Source organism: Astatotilapia calliptera, chromosome 7 (assembly GCF_964374335.1).
Source record: "Astatotilapia calliptera chromosome 7, fAstCal68.1, whole genome shotgun sequence".
Classification (NCBI taxonomy): domain Eukaryota; kingdom Metazoa; phylum Chordata; class Actinopteri; order Cichliformes; family Cichlidae; genus Astatotilapia; species Astatotilapia calliptera.
The window spans coordinates 28,937,758-28,955,005 of record NC_137428.1 but is presented as its reverse complement, the minus strand read 5'-3'; the positions used below and the strand labels follow the sequence as shown (position 1 = coordinate 28,955,005).

The 17,248-nt window shown below is 40.8% G+C and overlaps 1 protein-coding gene across 4 annotated transcripts in view; it reads left to right on the top strand.

Moving 5' to 3' along the window:
* The window catches only part of sh2d3ca (SH2 domain containing 3Ca), a 53,805-nt gene extending 38,182 nt beyond the window's left edge, over positions 1–15,623 (top strand). For 2 of the 4 annotated variants that reach the window (XM_026174133.2, XM_026174135.2), the window contains 12 exons: positions 4,176–4,304; positions 6,854–7,003; positions 7,784–8,061; positions 8,214–8,291; positions 8,973–9,100; positions 9,216–9,588; positions 10,782–10,911; positions 11,101–11,216; positions 11,685–11,856; positions 11,949–12,060; positions 12,139–12,345; positions 13,473–15,623. In XM_026174133.2, the coding sequence (XP_026029918.2) occupies positions 4,176–4,304; positions 6,854–7,003; positions 7,784–8,061; positions 8,214–8,291; positions 8,973–9,100; positions 9,216–9,588; positions 10,782–10,911; positions 11,101–11,216; positions 11,685–11,856; positions 11,949–12,060; positions 12,139–12,345; positions 13,473–13,648 (2,049 nt within the window). In that variant the 3' untranslated portion in view covers positions 13,649–15,623. The remainder of the gene's footprint in view (positions 1–4,175; positions 4,305–6,853; positions 7,004–7,783; positions 8,062–8,213; positions 8,292–8,972; positions 9,101–9,215; positions 9,589–10,781; positions 10,912–11,100; positions 11,217–11,684; positions 11,857–11,948; positions 12,061–12,138; positions 12,346–13,472) is intronic. The other 2 variants (XM_026174134.2, XM_080304379.1) reach the window with 1 other exon arrangement.
* The last annotated feature ends 1,625 nt before the right edge of the window (positions 15,624–17,248 follow it).

Genomic DNA, 17,248 nt, shown 5'->3' with positions numbered 1-17,248 from the left:
GTGTATATGGCAGAGTGGGTGGGGGTGTGTAATCGGAGATAGGAGGATTGACGGCTACTTATACGATGAACTGGGTCTCTATCGCCTCCAGTGAGAGGAGATGTGGCTGAAGGGGAGCAGTGAGGAGGAGGAAAAGAAAGCGGATCAAGAAATAAAAAGGTTCTTCTGGAATTGGACCCCTGACCTCAGAGTTGGTGTGTGCAGATGAGGTGGGATCCCACCCCTCCTGCTAAAACCGCCAGTGCCACCACAGCTCAGAGTGTTACCATGACGGTGGGGTGAGAGGCCAGCACACTTGCTGAAAAAGAGAGGTGTATTCTGACATGAGCTCAGATCCAAGTGCTGCAGTCTGTTTAGAGTGCATTCATCCCTTTGTCGGTGGTTGTGCCTGTTGGAATTTGGTCCTTCTGTTTGGGTTTTTTCCCGCCTTACATCCACGCTGCTAAATTCCAGGGACTTTATTTTTGTTTCCCTGGAGGTTTTTTTTTTTTTTTTTTTTTTTAATAGTTGTCAGCAAACATTTTCCGTTTCATTTCTCACTGATGGCTTCGTTTCTGGTGTTGCTTGTTTGTAGACGTATCACTTCAAATTGCTCGAGGTACTTGGCATTGTACTCCTTCAGCAAAAATTAGCAAAGAAGCGATTTCAAGCACAAACAGCAACACGCTGGTTTGTGCCTCAGTTAACGCTCTACCCCACTGTGTTTTGCATTGTAAATACCTGTGGCTTTATATTTTCGACCTGACATCACCATCACCCACACTTCCACTTGTAGAGTTGTTTATATTTTGGACACTGGACACTAACTGGAAAATGATCTGAGAAAGCAAAAATAATAAACGCAGGAAATATCCAGTTTTGTATTAACAGGCAGAATAGAACCAAACACACAAACAACAAAAATAGTGTGCATGCATAATATATGTATAAATATGTGCATATATTTAGCATTTCTCCCCATTATCATCTCTTTCATTTTCCTTTTGGGTGGTTCTTTTTTTTTCTTCTCTCCCACTGATGCTGAGTGATAGCGGTGTCAATTTTCACTCTGGGAGAGTGCAGTGATGTCATGAGATGAAACCATCTAATTGGCCTGCTGTGAGGAGCAGTGGCGCAAGTGCATGTTGGTGTAAATTAGGTGATGGATTGCACTGTGTTATCTGTACGTCATTTTCACACATAAAACCCTAACCCCTATTGCCTGTTTCCTGACTCTCCCCCTAGTCACGTTCAAGCTATACACCATTTCCATGAAACCCTCCTTATCCTAACCGGGCTTTTATCTTTTTTTTAAAGCCCGAGTTTCTTTCTCATCAACTCTGCCTCCTTCAAGAACAGAACCCTAACCATTAAAAGCACCACCCAAGAACTCACATTTACTCTATGCACACATACACACATGTGTGTGATTGTGCATTCATCCATGTGAATGCACAATCACACACATTGGAATTGTGTGTGCACATGCACTCACACACAGACACACACAGACACACACACACACACACACACACAAATCCTTCTCTCTCTCCTAACCCCCTGGGGAAGCAAAGTCCTGAATCAGCTGCTAAATTGCCCAAACTCTCTCATCCCCTAATGGGCTACCTGTCTCCCTGCAAGTCTGCCTCACTGTCTACATTAATGAGTTTGTGTTGTCTGTCTGTCTGTCTGTCTGCCTCTGTGCCTTTTTGAATGTCTGATGTCTTGTCTATATGTATGCTACTTGTTTTGTCTGTCTGTTTCTGACTGTTACGCTGTGTGGTGGCTTCTGTTCTCCTCCTGTCTGTCTGCCTGTTGGCTCATAATGCAACTAGTCTGTTTTTGTTTAGTTTTTTTTTTTTTTTGTTTTGTTTTTGTCCTATATGACTGTTATGTTGAGGAATTCGTGCTCAGTATGTACACATCCTTCAAAGGAAATCTGTTCATGTACTTTTTGTGAAGCTACTAAACCAACAGCAAATTCAAGTAAGAGAACACTGCTTATATTTGTATTTGTGTTATTTGTTTTTTTTCCCTTTGGCACCATTTTTGACTGATGTACTGTGCATGGAAAAAACTGTTTATGAAAAATATTAGCACATTATGAATTTGATGGCAGCGACAACTCTTAAAAAGTGGCTTTAAAAAGCTAGAAAAGCTCTAAGAACAAAAGAGGTGTCCAAACACGGCAAAGAGAATTTCTACTGCGCTACATGTATGTCATGATTTAGATAAGTGCGTGTGTTTTTGGTATATTAGAAAACAGTAAAGCCAATGTTTTTGTGTGTCTGCGTCCCTCATCTAATGCTGTTTATTGTCTGTCCATTCTTTGGTCTCTCTGTCAATGTGTCCTTCTAATGTGAATCTCTTCCATGAACTGTATCATAAACAGAGTCCTCTTGACATTTCAATTTCGCTCATAGCCCCATATATATAAACACACACACACACACACACACACACACACACACACACACACACACACACACACACACACACACACACACACACACACGACATCCATTGCTGAGCATCAGTTCAGTGGCAGGCCTCTCATGGGTTTCCACGGAGACAAGGAAAAGCAATAACTGCACACTTGACCCCTCTGCTCTTTTATTGGCCTCTTCTCCCCTTCACACACACACACACAAACACAAAAACACATACACACCTCGGATCTAATCTGAGAGAGTGAGGCTCCATGGTGATATTCCTCCATCTTCCCTGGAGGATTGGAGAAGGAAGGCAAAAAAAAAATGGAGAGAGGAGTGGGGACTGGAGGAAGTTAATAATTTCATCTTGCAGTGACCTGGAGACGATAAGATTGAATCTTTGGCTCTTTGTATCTCACACACACAGTCAACCCACTCTTCACACAGAGATCATCAGTTTCCTCACTCGCACACACTTGCTGTCTCTGCCTGCTTCCCTGTCGCACACAACAGTCAGACAACAGTCTTGCTGAAACTTTATGACTGTGGGGAATGAACAGAGGAACTGTGGGCAAGAGGGAAAAAGAGTAATTGAGAGAAAGTAGATGAAAAACACTGAACCCGAACGGAAGAGAGGCTGACTGAGGGAAAATATTAGGTGGAACGACAGGCTAGCCTTAGTGACAAGGCTGTTTACTGTTTATTTTGGTCTCTAGTCTCATTTCTCTTCATATTGGCAGAGGCAAGATGATTTCCTTTTTACTGTGTTTACTCCTGTGTGGTTTTCTCTTGCTTTGTGCAAATTTGTGCAAGCGTTGTGCACACACATTTGTGCATGTGCATCCTCTGTTTTAATCATCTCTGGTCGCTTGTCTGACCTCAATCTTTCCACAATCATCATTTCTTATGGTGTCTTCACATTACCCACGCATCCCAGTGTGGGATTTCCCTTGTTTTTATCTTCCTCACCTAAGCAAATAGTAGAGTACTTTAGCACATGGCATTTTCATGATTTAGTTTCAAATGAGGAGTAATTTTTTTATGTTATGTAAATAAAAATGAACGTAATCAAACACTTGTCATTTACTGTAAAGAAATATGTGACTTTGAAATGTGAATCATGTTCCATTTGTTTGTGTAACGCATTTGTATTAATGTGTGGGGTTTGTTGTAATATTGCAGAAACACAAATTACTTCCTGAGTGGCTGCACTTCAGGCTGCACAGACTAAAGCAACGTCTCTATAATACATAAGAATAATAAGAGCTCGCTCATGATGATTTCTTCCTCTTAGTAATCAGGTCAGGGTCGATCGGATTGTTTCTGCTCTGTATTGTGTGTGCGTGTGTGCGTGCATGTTTGTGTGGGAGGAAGCACACAGTGATGCTTCCCTGCAGTGTTGCCTTCTGTAACACCAAGTGTGTGTTTTTGTGCATGTCTGCGTATTTATGGAAAAGATGCTTTGTTTAACCGTACACCCATATTACATTATCATACTATTTAATTAAAAAAAAAAAAAAATATATATATATATATATATATATATACGTGTGTGTATACGTGTGTGTACACGTGTGTGTACACGTGTATATGAACTCAAATCGCCTTTGTAAATAAATCTTAATCTCTGTGGGGTTTTGCCAAATAAGACATGTATAGACTTTTCCTCTTATCTTTTTTTTTCTCCATGCAAGTACACTGTACAAGCTACAAGTTCACCCCTAACTGATGTCTGGTTTTCTTCTCTTGTTTTTGCTTATACAGTTCTCTAAGGAGAAGTACCTGCTGGAGTCTCCTCCTGAGAAACTCCGCAAAGAACTAGAGGAGGAGCTGAAACTGAGCCCTGCTGACATCAGGAGCCATGGCTGGTACCATGGACACATACCCAGAGAGGTACAAACTTCATGAAGCACAATGTAGAATCTTTATACTTGCAACACTGAAAGTCCCGAATATATGCATGATAATATACTGGTACATAAATGTAACTAAAAGAATGACTCATACATGTAAGGGGTTGCCTACTTTTCATCGTCAATCCATGCAGTTGAAAATTGACTAAACTGATTGCCAGTTTATAAAGGTGTGCATTTTCCTCTGTGAGGAACGCACAGGGGAAAATGCACAAATCAAAAATCTTTATTGAAGGTTTTTGTTGGTTTTTATTTTGGAAGGTTATGCAAGTTTTCCTTTATTCTGGTTTATTACTTTTTTAACCTTTAGACGGATCGCTGTTATGGGCTGTATATTTTATTAGGAACATTATATTAACAACTTATTTCCCCCTGGTCTTGCTCTGTTTACGGCATCATAGTATGTCTCAAGCTGCAAATGAATAAAACTTGCAGTATTGGGCTTGCAGGCTGCATAAAATCCTACCAAGAGCCATCACTGCAGCATCACTGGCTGCACTTTGAAGACCCTTTGCTTTTGGGGTTTTGTACTAACCGAGCAATTTGCAAATTTCACTTGTGCATATTTGAACTTTTAATTTGGCAATCCCATTGTGTGTTTTGTCCACCCAATCAAAAGTTAAAAAAAAAAAAAAAGAAAAATTTTAATCCACGTTAATCCACAACTTCTGATGCACTACCTGCACACCGTCTCACTATTTGTGATAACTAACACTCTCAACTGCAGAACCTGCTTTAACTGTTGTGTTACAAATTAGTGTTCTAACTTTAGCTTACCTTCTGTTTTTGTGCTTTTATCAGGGACAGAATCAAAGCAAAGTTTCCAGCAAAGATGCCTCAAAGATTAGCTGCAGCTTGTAAACTGACTCGCTTTGATCACACCAAAGCTGTTTTGACTACCCTGTTTAAGAATGGAGTTATGTATGATATGATTGAAAAAGTTTTGATTCAGGCTTCATGCCACAGCCTCTTAGATGCGTAGTATGAATCTTTCTTCTTTTTTTTTTTAAGTTAATGATCTAATGCTGCCATGGTTTGTATCCCCCCCCACCTCCCTCACTACCAATTCATTCAGAATTTCAGTGAAGCGATTGGAGTGTTTTTTTTTTTTTGTTTTGTTTTTTGTTGTGGGTTGAAGTGGGTTGTCCTCCAGTAGTGTTAGTTGAGCGATTACTTGGCCAAAGTTCTGGCTTTGAAAGCCCAGTTTAAATGCTTTACACACAGAGTGACACTGATTAATGAATCCCATCATCTGTCACAGCTCAGTAGAAATTGCTTTAGCATTGAGGAGGAGGGATCTCTGCCAAACAGACAGCTGCGCGTGTTGCTGATGTACGCAATTGAATTTCACAGCTGGTGACTAAGACATAGATACAAAGAGACACACAGCCACAGACTCTGATGCACTGCATGCACATGTGGAGAGTATTTCATAGACGACCTCTGTCTCTTGATAAACCTCTGTCTCTTTTTCACGCGCACACACACACACACATAGAAACACAGATTCAAATCAACCATCTGTGAGTCTTTCCTCTTTGATTTACATAAAATATTCATTTATTCATGGATTTACCCCAGTGTAAACTTGGGGAAACCCCAGCCCCCTGCTTACAAAACAATGCCTAGTGGATAGATCTCAGGCACCCTGTGGATGGTTACTGTACATTAGCTTTCATAGATCCCGTTCCTCCTTCTTGATCATCTTCCTTTTGTTGTATTCTAGTTTATTGCTCAATATGGCTTTCCTTTTAGACATATTTGTTAATGTCCTTTTAAATCTATACTGTTGGTATGTTTGAAAATGGTAGAGAAAGAATATTGTGCCCTTCTGTTGAGCCTTTGACCTGTGTTTATACTGCCTCCTGCTGGTATCTGGCACTGCTAACCCTGGACTGTGTTGCCTTTCATATTCTGTGCCTTGATTTCTTTTATTGAATGAATTTAAAGCTTTGCACATTCTGCTTTCTCTCCCTCCTTGAAGGCTGCTGTAAAGGGAAAACTGCTGAGTTTGAAATATTTTTTTTTCCTTCCTGTGTGGCTACTAGATCAATATTTGTGATTTCTTCTCACAGAAACCATCTGCAGTGTTTAGTAACAGCAAGATGTACAGCCCAGAGGTGTTTCACTAACACTAACAATGCTTCTGGATTGCTTGTTTTGTCAATAAAATTTAAGAATAACTTTCTTTTTATTTTTTATTTTTATTTTTTTTTTACAAATAGTGCTGAACTCTGAAATGCATCTTAAGAAAATCAATTATTTTATCCTTCATGGCGAAATCAAACTTTCCTTAGCAGCACGGCAGACAAGTTTGGCAGCTAGACAGATAGTTGTTTTATTTTCAGGAACACAAACTGTCCTAAGGCATTGTTATAAATAATCACAATCCTCTAAATTCAATTGTTCAACAACCAGAGTGTCAGAAACTAAACGTTCACGCACAAGCTGTAGCTCAGATCAGTGAGCTGTCTTGCTTTCAAGCTTAAAACCATCCTTTCTGTATTTTTTTTTTTTCTCCATCTATAGGTATCAGAGACTCTGGTTTTGCGCAATGGAGACTTCCTTGTGCGCGATTCTCTGCTCAACCTGGGTGACTATGTTCTGACCTGTCGGTGGGATAATGAGGTGCTACACTTCAAGATTAGTAAAGTCCTGGTGAAATCCAATGAGACCAAGGTACATGTTCTTCTTTTAGGGGCTTAATAATCGGCACTGCTTGAAACATCATCTAATCCCTGTTTACTTTGTTGGATTCTACTTTAAATGTCTTTTTGTTTAGTCCTCGAAGATCAGAAAACCACAAAAAGCTACCACTGGTCTTTTAAGTTGCATGAAGTCCCTTCATGATGGTAGCAGCAGAAGCACAGGCGTAACTAATAACATTAACAATGGCTCTGTTACACTTAGATGCCTCAGTGAGTTTTCCCACTGAGTCAGCATGCACAGTACCAGTGATGGCATCAGAATGGAATCCGTGCATCCATCTTCAGTGTTGTTTCACCCTTGTATGACCTGCGAACGTGTCCTCTGTCTTTACCGGTTTGGCGCCTTCCTCCCATTTTCAGCTCAACTAAGAGCTCCGTCAAACCTGCGTGCAAACAATCGTGTTGTACCTGCAATATTAATCTGAATGGTGTTTTTTGTAGTTTTATTTGTGTTTATGTGCATGCCAAATCCATCCATTAGAAAGGCTTATTTTCTCTTGCTGCCTCTAATGACTGAGATAATTACATGTGGAGGCTAATTTGGCACAGGTGTGCCTTGTTGACCAGCTGTGCCTCTGTTAGTTTTTGTTTCCAAGCTTTAATTGCTACACCGCTTATTGATGTCTTCTTCTTCTTTTGAAGCACTTACCAGCTTCTTCTACGCACTGTACTTTGAAAGTTGTATACACTGAATTTTAGAGGGATAGTTGGCTTTTGTGCGTGACACAATTTCTTATTTCTTCCTCTCCAGGTGCAGTACATGTTGGAGTCTGATAGTTTCGACTCGGTACAAGAGCTTGTGCGGTTTTACGTCGGTCAACGCAAACCGGTCTCCCAGTCCAGCGGCGTCCACATCTACTGTCCAGTAAGCAGAACTCTCCCTCTGCGCTACCTAGAAGCCACTTTTGCCCTCTCCAACAGCAAGCAAGGCTCTGCCTACTCACCGTCCAGTCAGAGGGGAGCGTACATCAAGAGGAGGAGTGTCACTATGACCGATGGGCTGACAACTGAAAAGATCATACCTCACAGGTGAGCCGAGTGATCTGGGAGTCAGGTCGGTGTTTAAGCGGAGATGCTGTTCAACCCGCAAACACCCCCTGCTGGACAGATGATAATAAAATCCTGATGATGTTCTGCAGTCTTGTAACGTCATTGTTGCTTTATGTTATATACACGATTAGTGACTCAGACAGTCCAAGTCCAGTTGAGACACCAGTGGCAACACCAGAACCAGAGCCGGAACCTGTGCCCAACTGCAGGTTGTGTGTGTGTGTGTTTGTGGCACTGGTGTTGTTTTTGAGCACAGAGTTAGTGCACTTACCTTTCACATTCCTGAAGCCCCCCACCCCTCACTTCACTGACACCATTAGCACCTCCCTAATAATCAGAGTGAAGCTGCCCACTGTCTTATTCAGTCCTGCACTGGATCAGTCAAGTTTCAGCGACAAAGGGTGTTTGAAACTTGAAATTGAATCTACCAAGGAGGAGCAGACAAATACGTTGTTGTGTACAGTGTAAAAACATGTTGACCTTATTTGTATGAAATGGATGTAAGGCACATTGGATAAAATAACTGGGTTTGAAAGTGGGCGTTACTGCTGATAACGGTTTTAATTGGATATGAATGGCGATTGTGAATCTTAAACGTTATTTAACTATTTTTTTTCACCAGTTTAGAAGAGATTAAACTGTACTCCACATCTTTGCTCCTGCTTAAGTCACAAACTTGATTTTTGCTCAGAAAATAACACATCTATTTATCATGACGACTAAAACGTCTCCCTTTTCTCTCACCAAGAATAAATCCGTACATCCTTAACCACACCACTCCTGTCATCTGAATCTGAGCTGCACTGCTTTATGAGGTCCCCTATATTACCTTAGCATGATGTTAGAGATGTTAGATTTTTAACATCTCTTTAAAAATGCTGTGTTTGCAGCCCGTCGACGATCCACCACCATAAAGACGCAATGCGGAACTGTGCAATGAGCATGGACCAGATTCAGGAGTATCGTTGCCCCTTGTCACCTGTCGGGGAAACCCCATTGTCTCCGGCGTATAGTGCTAGTAAGTAACCAGGCAGTCACAGACTCAGGCGCATAAATAAAACATAATCATGTTCCCTAAGTCACTCAGCGGAGTTTTTAAGGTTCCTTTTTGCTCTCTCTCTGTTTCTCTTTAGTCACCAGGCAGAGAGCCCACTCAGGTGGGCGGGTCCTGGCTGTTGTCCCTCCCTCCCCTGTGATGCGTCGCTCCAGCGACCCCCAAGTCAGCCCCTCAGCCAGTGACAACCCTCCAGAATTTCCCCCACGTACCTCTCACTCAGCACACTCCTCACCGGCCCATCATCCCAACTACCAATCACATTCTTCAGAAACAGCAGGGAGCTACTGTGACCTCAGACCATGTCCCTCTGGGCCCCCCAAACCACCAACTAAAAGCTACGTAGAGCGATTGAGAGTGGAGGAGGGGACAGTGGAGGGAGCAAGAGAGGAAGGAGAGGGGGTGTTCAGCGCCCCACAAGTGGAGACATCTTCCTCGTTTAAGCCATCCAGGTACGAAACAATAAAGCCAGCCTTCCAGATTTGTATTTCATGGTGTTTCCATATTGTATATTATATGACGAGGACATACTCCATACTAAAATGCATTTGTGAGTTTTATGATTTGTCTTATATTATTGCTTGTTTTGAGAGGAAAGGTCATGACTATGATTCGGTTTTTAGTTTTTCATAATTCTTAATGAATTATGGCCATAGGACGAAGAGTAGGCACAAAAAATGTGAAATTTTTTCTCGGTTTGTTATATGTTGTGTTATATGGCTAGATTTAACATTTGGACTGACAGATATATCAACAACTGCAATGTTTTAGACCTAGCCAGAAGGCAGCTGTTACATGAAAGGATATCAAACAAAACCAGCTTATGTGTTACAAGTAACAAGCAGGGTGAATAGCCAGCCTATCGTGTGGTCAGTATACAGTTAAGGAAGGTTGAAGAATATTCTGCTCAAAGGGCAATACACCTGCTGACATTTAGAGTGCGAAAATATGAGTGAGTGAGGAAGTTTTGACAGGCTCTGCAGTAAAGCCATGAATGAACGGAGTGGAAAACAGGCTTGAGTAAGCAACTGATAATCCTGTGGGGAAACAGCCCGAGGCCAGGCTTTTTGCTCTGGTCATAGACGCAGCAGATACTGTATTTCATTGGGCTTGCGGTGCCTTAAGAGGACACAGCAGATGAAGCTTGTAAAATGAAAATGGCAGGATGCACCGAGTTGGCAGTACCTCTGGCTATCCTTGTGTCCCCCTGTGAAATTCTGGTGCAGGGGGAGATTTGCTAAATTGGTGTGAGCAATACTGGGGAAAAATGGCAGGAAAAAGCTGCGGTTGTTTTGGACACATCACATCCCATGTACCAGCTGATATTACAACAGTATACTCAGATTGCTAATGAGGATGGTCAATATTATGAGTACATGTATTGGTGTCAGCAGATGATGAGCATGAAATTGCACAGCCCCCATGCTCTATGTTTGTGCTCACTCAGGGACCATTTTTGCTATTGAAGGCACTAAATTCTATTAGGTTACAAACTGAGATACCGGCGTGAGCCCCGTAATCAATTTAAAGTCATGTCCTCTCAATCTTTTTTTAAACAAGTTGGGCCTCTTCTGGTATCCTCGCTAGTGCCCGTTTCCTGTGCTGCCTTGGTATTTTCTAATGTGGTGTAATCGTTCTTGTGCAGGTATGAGTCTTGCCTTATGCCGGCTGAGAATAAGCCTCTGGAGATGTCTGTATTGAAGAGAGTCAAAGAGCTGCTGGCTGAGGTGGATGCAAGGGCTGCAGCTAAACATATTACCATGGTGGACTGCACGGTACGAAGAAAATACAGAAATAAATACACGCAGCTAACGCAGCAAGCTTAAACTTATAAGTTAAACATAAATGCATACTGAGATGCATATTACTGCCAAAGATTTATGTACCAAAATAAACATGCATGTAGCCCAACAGAAATATAAGCATAAAACCATGAACACACTTTCTTCTCCTTTATTTGGCAGGTTGCTAGAATATTAGGTGTAACCCCAGAAATGCAAAGGATGATGGGAGTGTCCTCAGGGCTTGAGTTATTGACTCTACCACATGGACACCAACTGAGACTTGACCTACTGGAGAGGTGCAGATGCTTTTTCTTTTTCTAACATCTTCCTTTATGCATCACTGAGTAACCCTTTCATTAATCCAGCTATTGATTATCTTTTTGATTCCATTCTTATTCGTATTCTGTAAATCATCGCCTTCAATTACTCTGATTTTCTGCTGCGCTCCCCTTGTTCCTCTGCTTCCATAATAAATATTTCTTTCATGAAACAGCATGGGAATGCAGTCAAACTTGTTATAAAGCAAAATGTGAAGCATCACCCTACGCATTACAGCTCCCTTTTGCTCAACTATAAGTCCCATTCTAAAGTTTTTGTAAAATTATTTAGAGTACTTTAAATAATAAATTTCTTCTTCTTCTTTTAAAAGGCTCCTTCAGATTATTCCAACTCACTTCACTCGAGTGATGTGAATTCAGGATGGCTTTAATAGACCTTGACTTGCCTCTGAAATAAGTGTTAAACAAATAAACTTTGTTTCTCAGGTTCTACACCATGTCTATCATGATGGCTGTGGACCTGCTTGGCTGTACAGGAAGCACGGAGGAGAGGGCGGCCCTGCTCCATAAGACCATCCAGTTAGCAGCAGAGTTGAAAAGCAGCCTGGGCAACATGTTTGGTTTTGCTGCTGTGATGAGAGCTCTGGAGCTCCCGCAGGTAAGAGAGTCAGAAGCCACCGTCGTTAGTGTGGAAAATCCGTGAAGGCTAGCGCCAAACGCATTCTAATTTTGTGTCTTACACTCCCTCAGATATCCCGTCTGGAGCAGACATGGGTAACCTTACGCCAAAGACATACAGAGGGAGCTATTCTATACGAGAAGAAACTCAAGCCTTTCATGAAGAATATAAATGACGGCAAAGGTGAGATTTCTGTGGCTGGTTGGTCTTGTACAAAAATTCATTGACAGCACTAAAGTCAAAACTATCCCGTGCTTTCAGAATCCAGTGCTCTGTCCAACACCACCTTCCCTCACATCATTCCCGTCCTGTCTTTACTGGAGCGTGGTATGGCTCTTGGGGATGTACTGGAACCCTGGGAGAGTGCAGAGGTGGGAGTAGATGTAGTCATGTACCACCTAGAGGCAGCTCGCACCATCGCACATCACGGGGAGCTCTACAGAACCAATGCAGAGACGAAATTACAGGGTAAGAGGAACCTATATCCAGTCCAATATTTTATTTATTTTCAGGTTTCTGCAAAACTAATGACATTGTAGCTTTTACTGCAGGATGTAAGTTTTGACTAGTGGGTTATGTTAATTGCAGTCACTCACAGTGGACCTTTCCTTTGTGTTTGTGCTGTAGTTGATTTTTGTAGGATTTTTAAGACTTATGTGACAAATTTGATGGTGCTATAGCCCAGTGGCGTAATAAATATATGCCATAGCCCTTGTTTCCTGTCAGTAATCAGTTGGTTGTTGCCAGCTTGACATGTTATTACATCTCGATGCGTTGCTATAAATGTGTGTTCAGTGTCACAGCATCACTGTGATGTAATAACCGTGTGTGGTTGCTACCATGCAGACTGTATTGACCTCTTAATATCCCTCCACTGATTCTCAGTTTGAATCAGTTACTGCATTATCGAACAATCTGTCAATAGCTATCAGTTCACATCTGTTTTCCGTTATTCTGCTATTGATCACCGTGACCTCAGCTTGCTCCTTTCATCAACAGTTCTACAGACCAGAGTGGAGATGCTTATTTCATGCTGTAAAACGTAGTTCAGCTTAAACATTTTATGGCCAAAATCCGTCTCTAATCCATTTTACAGGTTTGGGTTTGGGAGTTGTACTTCCTTTTATTAAGCGCTGGGTACATTTACGTTGATTTCCCTGTAGACTTACTGCAATGCGTGGAATGATCATTAAGCGTGGAAAATTCAGCAGCATCGGCAACGGAAGTTATCGGTTGTCAAAGCGCCAGTTTTAGAGCTCTCGGCCTTGTCTCACAGTCTTCACCAGCAAAAAGAACTGGCTCACATGTTTGCAAAGTCTGTCATTTGGTATTAACTGGTCATAAACGGTGGGGACTGGGTGGAACTCTCTTAGGCCATTTTTAAAAAATTGAGTTGTGCTTCTCTGTACAGTTTTTCCATCCATGTTTTATGTAATTAAGTTTTCACATTTTATTTTATTTGTGATTTTATTTATAAATGCAGTTTATATTTTCATTCACAGTTTATTGTTGATGTGGTTGGGTTACATATTTAAGTTTGCAACAGTAAAGTTTGTTAGATGCTTTTTCTATAAGTTACTTCCTCTCCTCTCCAGGAATTCAGGAACGAGCTGAAATACATGACATCTTCCAGACGGAGTTTCAGATGCGTCTGCTGTGGGGCAGCCGTGGCTCTGAGGGCAGCCAATCGGAGCGTTACGAGAAGTTTGACAAGGTCCTCACCGCCCTATCACACAAGCTAGAGCCTCCTGTGCGTCACAGCGAGCTATAGCACCTGCCCAGACAAACCTACAGGGCAGGTGCTTTAGTTTACCGCTCATAGTGGTATGGCCTTGTTTTGCATTGCAAAGGATGGTGTGGGAGTGCTCAGTTTGGACACTGAAAAAGGTGAGAGTGAAAGAAGAGGCAGCTAAAAGAGTATGTGCAGTGAGCAAGAGGAACACGGAAAGGGTCTCGCTGGCAATGTGTTGCACTCACTGTGGATTTAAAAAGAGGTACAGAGTCTCTTCCGTTCCCCTTTGTGGACTTCCTCACTTACTGCTGAAATATTCAAATGAAAAGGGAGAAAAGATAATCTAAGCGGAACAGAAGATGGAGCAGAAGGGTGACCAGTTTTTCTGGTACAACATTTACACTGTGCCAAACCGAGGTGCAGAATTTGGCTTTGCTCCTGTAAAACACGGATACTCAACTGCTGTCTCACGCTGTAGCCAAACTTGCATAGCTCATGTAGATGTTTAGTCTGTGCGAATGAGTGAGTGTTTGTCTGCTGGCAAGTGTGTTTGCGTTTCTTCATTTTTGTATGTCATTAAAGTTTCATGTCTGCTTTATTTTTTTTGTCTTATTTATTCATTATGATCAAAGGATATCAAAACATTATGTACATTGCTTCATGAAACTGAAGAGAATCTGTCAGTGCTCATTCTGAGGGAACCCTGCTCATAAAATCTCATGAAATATGTATCATGCAGTCCCACTGAATCCCATTAAAAATGTATCAGGCATGCATTAATAAATGTACCAGAAGTTATGCAGCAACTTCAATATGAGGGTTTTGTGAGTGGTTAAAAACATTAAGAGGTCAAGGCAAGCTCCCCGAGTTGCCTGTTTGACTTAGCCTTCTCATATTTTCTGTCCTGTGCACCAAAATGAGCTAAAACAACATTACAAAAGACAAGAGAAATGTAGCGTTTACATTTTAAATTTAGTGAAATCAATGTCTCAGTTAAGATGTAAACATTAGGGAACATGCTTTAGTTTGAATCTGGCTCCGTTTTGCAAATTTGCTGAAAAAAAAAATGTTTGATGCATGGATCCAGAAAATGTTACGCCAACTAAAATGTTGCTTTAGTAGCAATTCGATAACTTCCGTACAAAAATGTGTCAAAGTCAGGAAATGTAACATTCAGTGCAGATATTTTGTGTCTGTGGAAAATCTTTAAAGATGAATTAATAGTGCCACATTTGTAGTACACCTGAAAAAAAGCGTCTACTGCTTGTATGTTTGAATTTGTGTTTCAGCAATACAGCTAAAAATGACTGAAGAAAGTTTATTTCTTTGGGGTTACATTTTGCTTGACTATCCAGTGTTATGTTTTTGCTTTAACATTTGAAGGGCCTGAGAGGGCTAGCGCTAACTCTCAGAGCTATGCAATCGTTTCAACCAAATGCTGAGAACCCTGGGGAAGAGACTTCCATTGTGGATGTTTAAAAAAAAAAAAAAAAAATTCTTATAACTGAATGGATGAAAGTCAAATCAGAATTCAGTTAAACAGAAATGCTTCTGAAAATTGTCCTTACTGGGATATTCTTAAATAGATGTTCGATTTGCATTTTCTAGTTTGGGATAAGCTGTACAGATCTAGAGTTCGTGAAGGAAGGAGCCATGTGACAGTCCCACTGTGGTCCAACAGGGGGCGTGGTTTAGTCAGCAAAAAACAAAAACAAACCCTGAATCATGAATTGTAACATTGAAGACCTATACGTGAAGAAATGCCACTTTTATTGTGTGTGTGTTTCGAGACCAAGAGTATGCCTACTGGTTTAGGTTTGATTACTGGTAACATTGGTTACAGTGATGTAATATGTTTTTATTTGTCCTCTGTCGAATGCTGTACAGGAAGCTGCTTTGTCAGCATGTCAAGAAATGATTGGGACTGATTTCATTTATTTTCTTTTTTCTTTTTTCTTTTTTTTACGTCCTGTACAGTTCACTTTTTTCAAATAAAATTGCTTGTGTCAATGCATTCTGTTTTGTTTGTTTTTTGCTGTGAATATGGCATGTGTAGTTTTATCTGTACGTAACACATTTATATTTTAACAATCGGACTCCTTCTTAAAGGTAATTTTTTGTTTGAGACGTTTCTGTAATCCTCAAATCAGATGAAAAGATAAGAGATACCGTCGTCATTTTTCTTCATCATCAGATACACTGCAAACGCATACAACAACCAGCCACAAAATTAAAACTCCACACGGATGCAACCATCTGCCGCAACTGGGGGATGAGGGGAAGGAAAAAAGAACAAGGAAACTACAAACAAGTACAAATATGGCAGTTGGACTGGTACTTATATGGCACTTTTCTGCTCTCATTGACCACTCAAAAGACTTAACACTACAAACCTCATTCACCCAGTCACACATGCATCCAGACAAGCACTTTAATCTAATATTCACACACACTACACAGATGCAGTGCAGGGTTATTCTCCTGAACTACCACACTGAAATGACTTAATACCAAAGCGCTGATTTGTTTGATTTTTTTCTGTTCAGCTAAGTATGTAGACTTTGAGAACTCCCAATCATAGTAAATGATAGAGAACTGACAACATTTTATATAAGAAAATTCCAAATAGTCTAAACAATAAAAACTCTCATTTGGTTTGAACCCAGCGGTGTAGCAACAGAGAATCAGAGATGAGCAAAAACTGCTGATTATTATTATTTATTTAATTAATTAATGTGTGTGGTTCTAGTTTGATTAAAGCTGTGGTGCCCTAGTGTTTAAAAGGGAAACTATATATTTGTAACTGACTTTAAAAGGTTTATGTCTCCTGTAGGAATAAATAGTCTTAGGAGTAAATGTGTTATCTTGAAGATAGACTTTTCAGTGCTGACATTTTGGGGGAAATTTACTCTCTAGGATAAGGAGAAGAAAATGGATAGCTGGATTGAAAATTCAGAATGTGGGTTTGGAATATTTCTACATTGTGATACTGCTACTTTTTTAGAAACTTAAAAAAAAACTTCCTCTGTTTGAATATTCTAGCATAAAAAGCTGAAACACTATTACTCATAGTATAAATGATGAGTAAGAGTTCTAAAACAGCTATTTTAGAACTCATAAGGATTAAAGGAAATAATGGTGCCCAAAGAAGCCATTTTCTTGCAATGTTGATTGGAAGCCAGTAGGTGTCACCATTTGATCAAACAAAAGGTGGCCCTTCTTTTATATACAGTTTACAACCTTAGCTCTCAGTGACCATTGTCATCACCATCCCAGTCTAGTTTACGTTTAGGTAGCTGGTGGTGCATGAGTACTTCACGGGTTTTAAAGGTTCAAGATTAGCTCTTGTCTGTCCACTTGTTCTTAGACTGTGCACAATGCAGGGCACTGTATTAGTGTTTTAATAGCCATGAAAATGCACAGGTATCTACCTCGTGTTTACGGGAAAATGAAGCATATGATATGTATTTGTGTGACGCATCCCACATTGTTTTGCAGACAGATCCATTCTGATGGCAGCAGGAGGGAGAAAAGACAGATGGAGGGTGTGTGCGCACACGTGTGTGTGCATGTGTGTCCTTAAGTGTGAATGCATGTGTTTGTGTGCTTTTGCCAATGTATGTCTATGTATAGCACAAC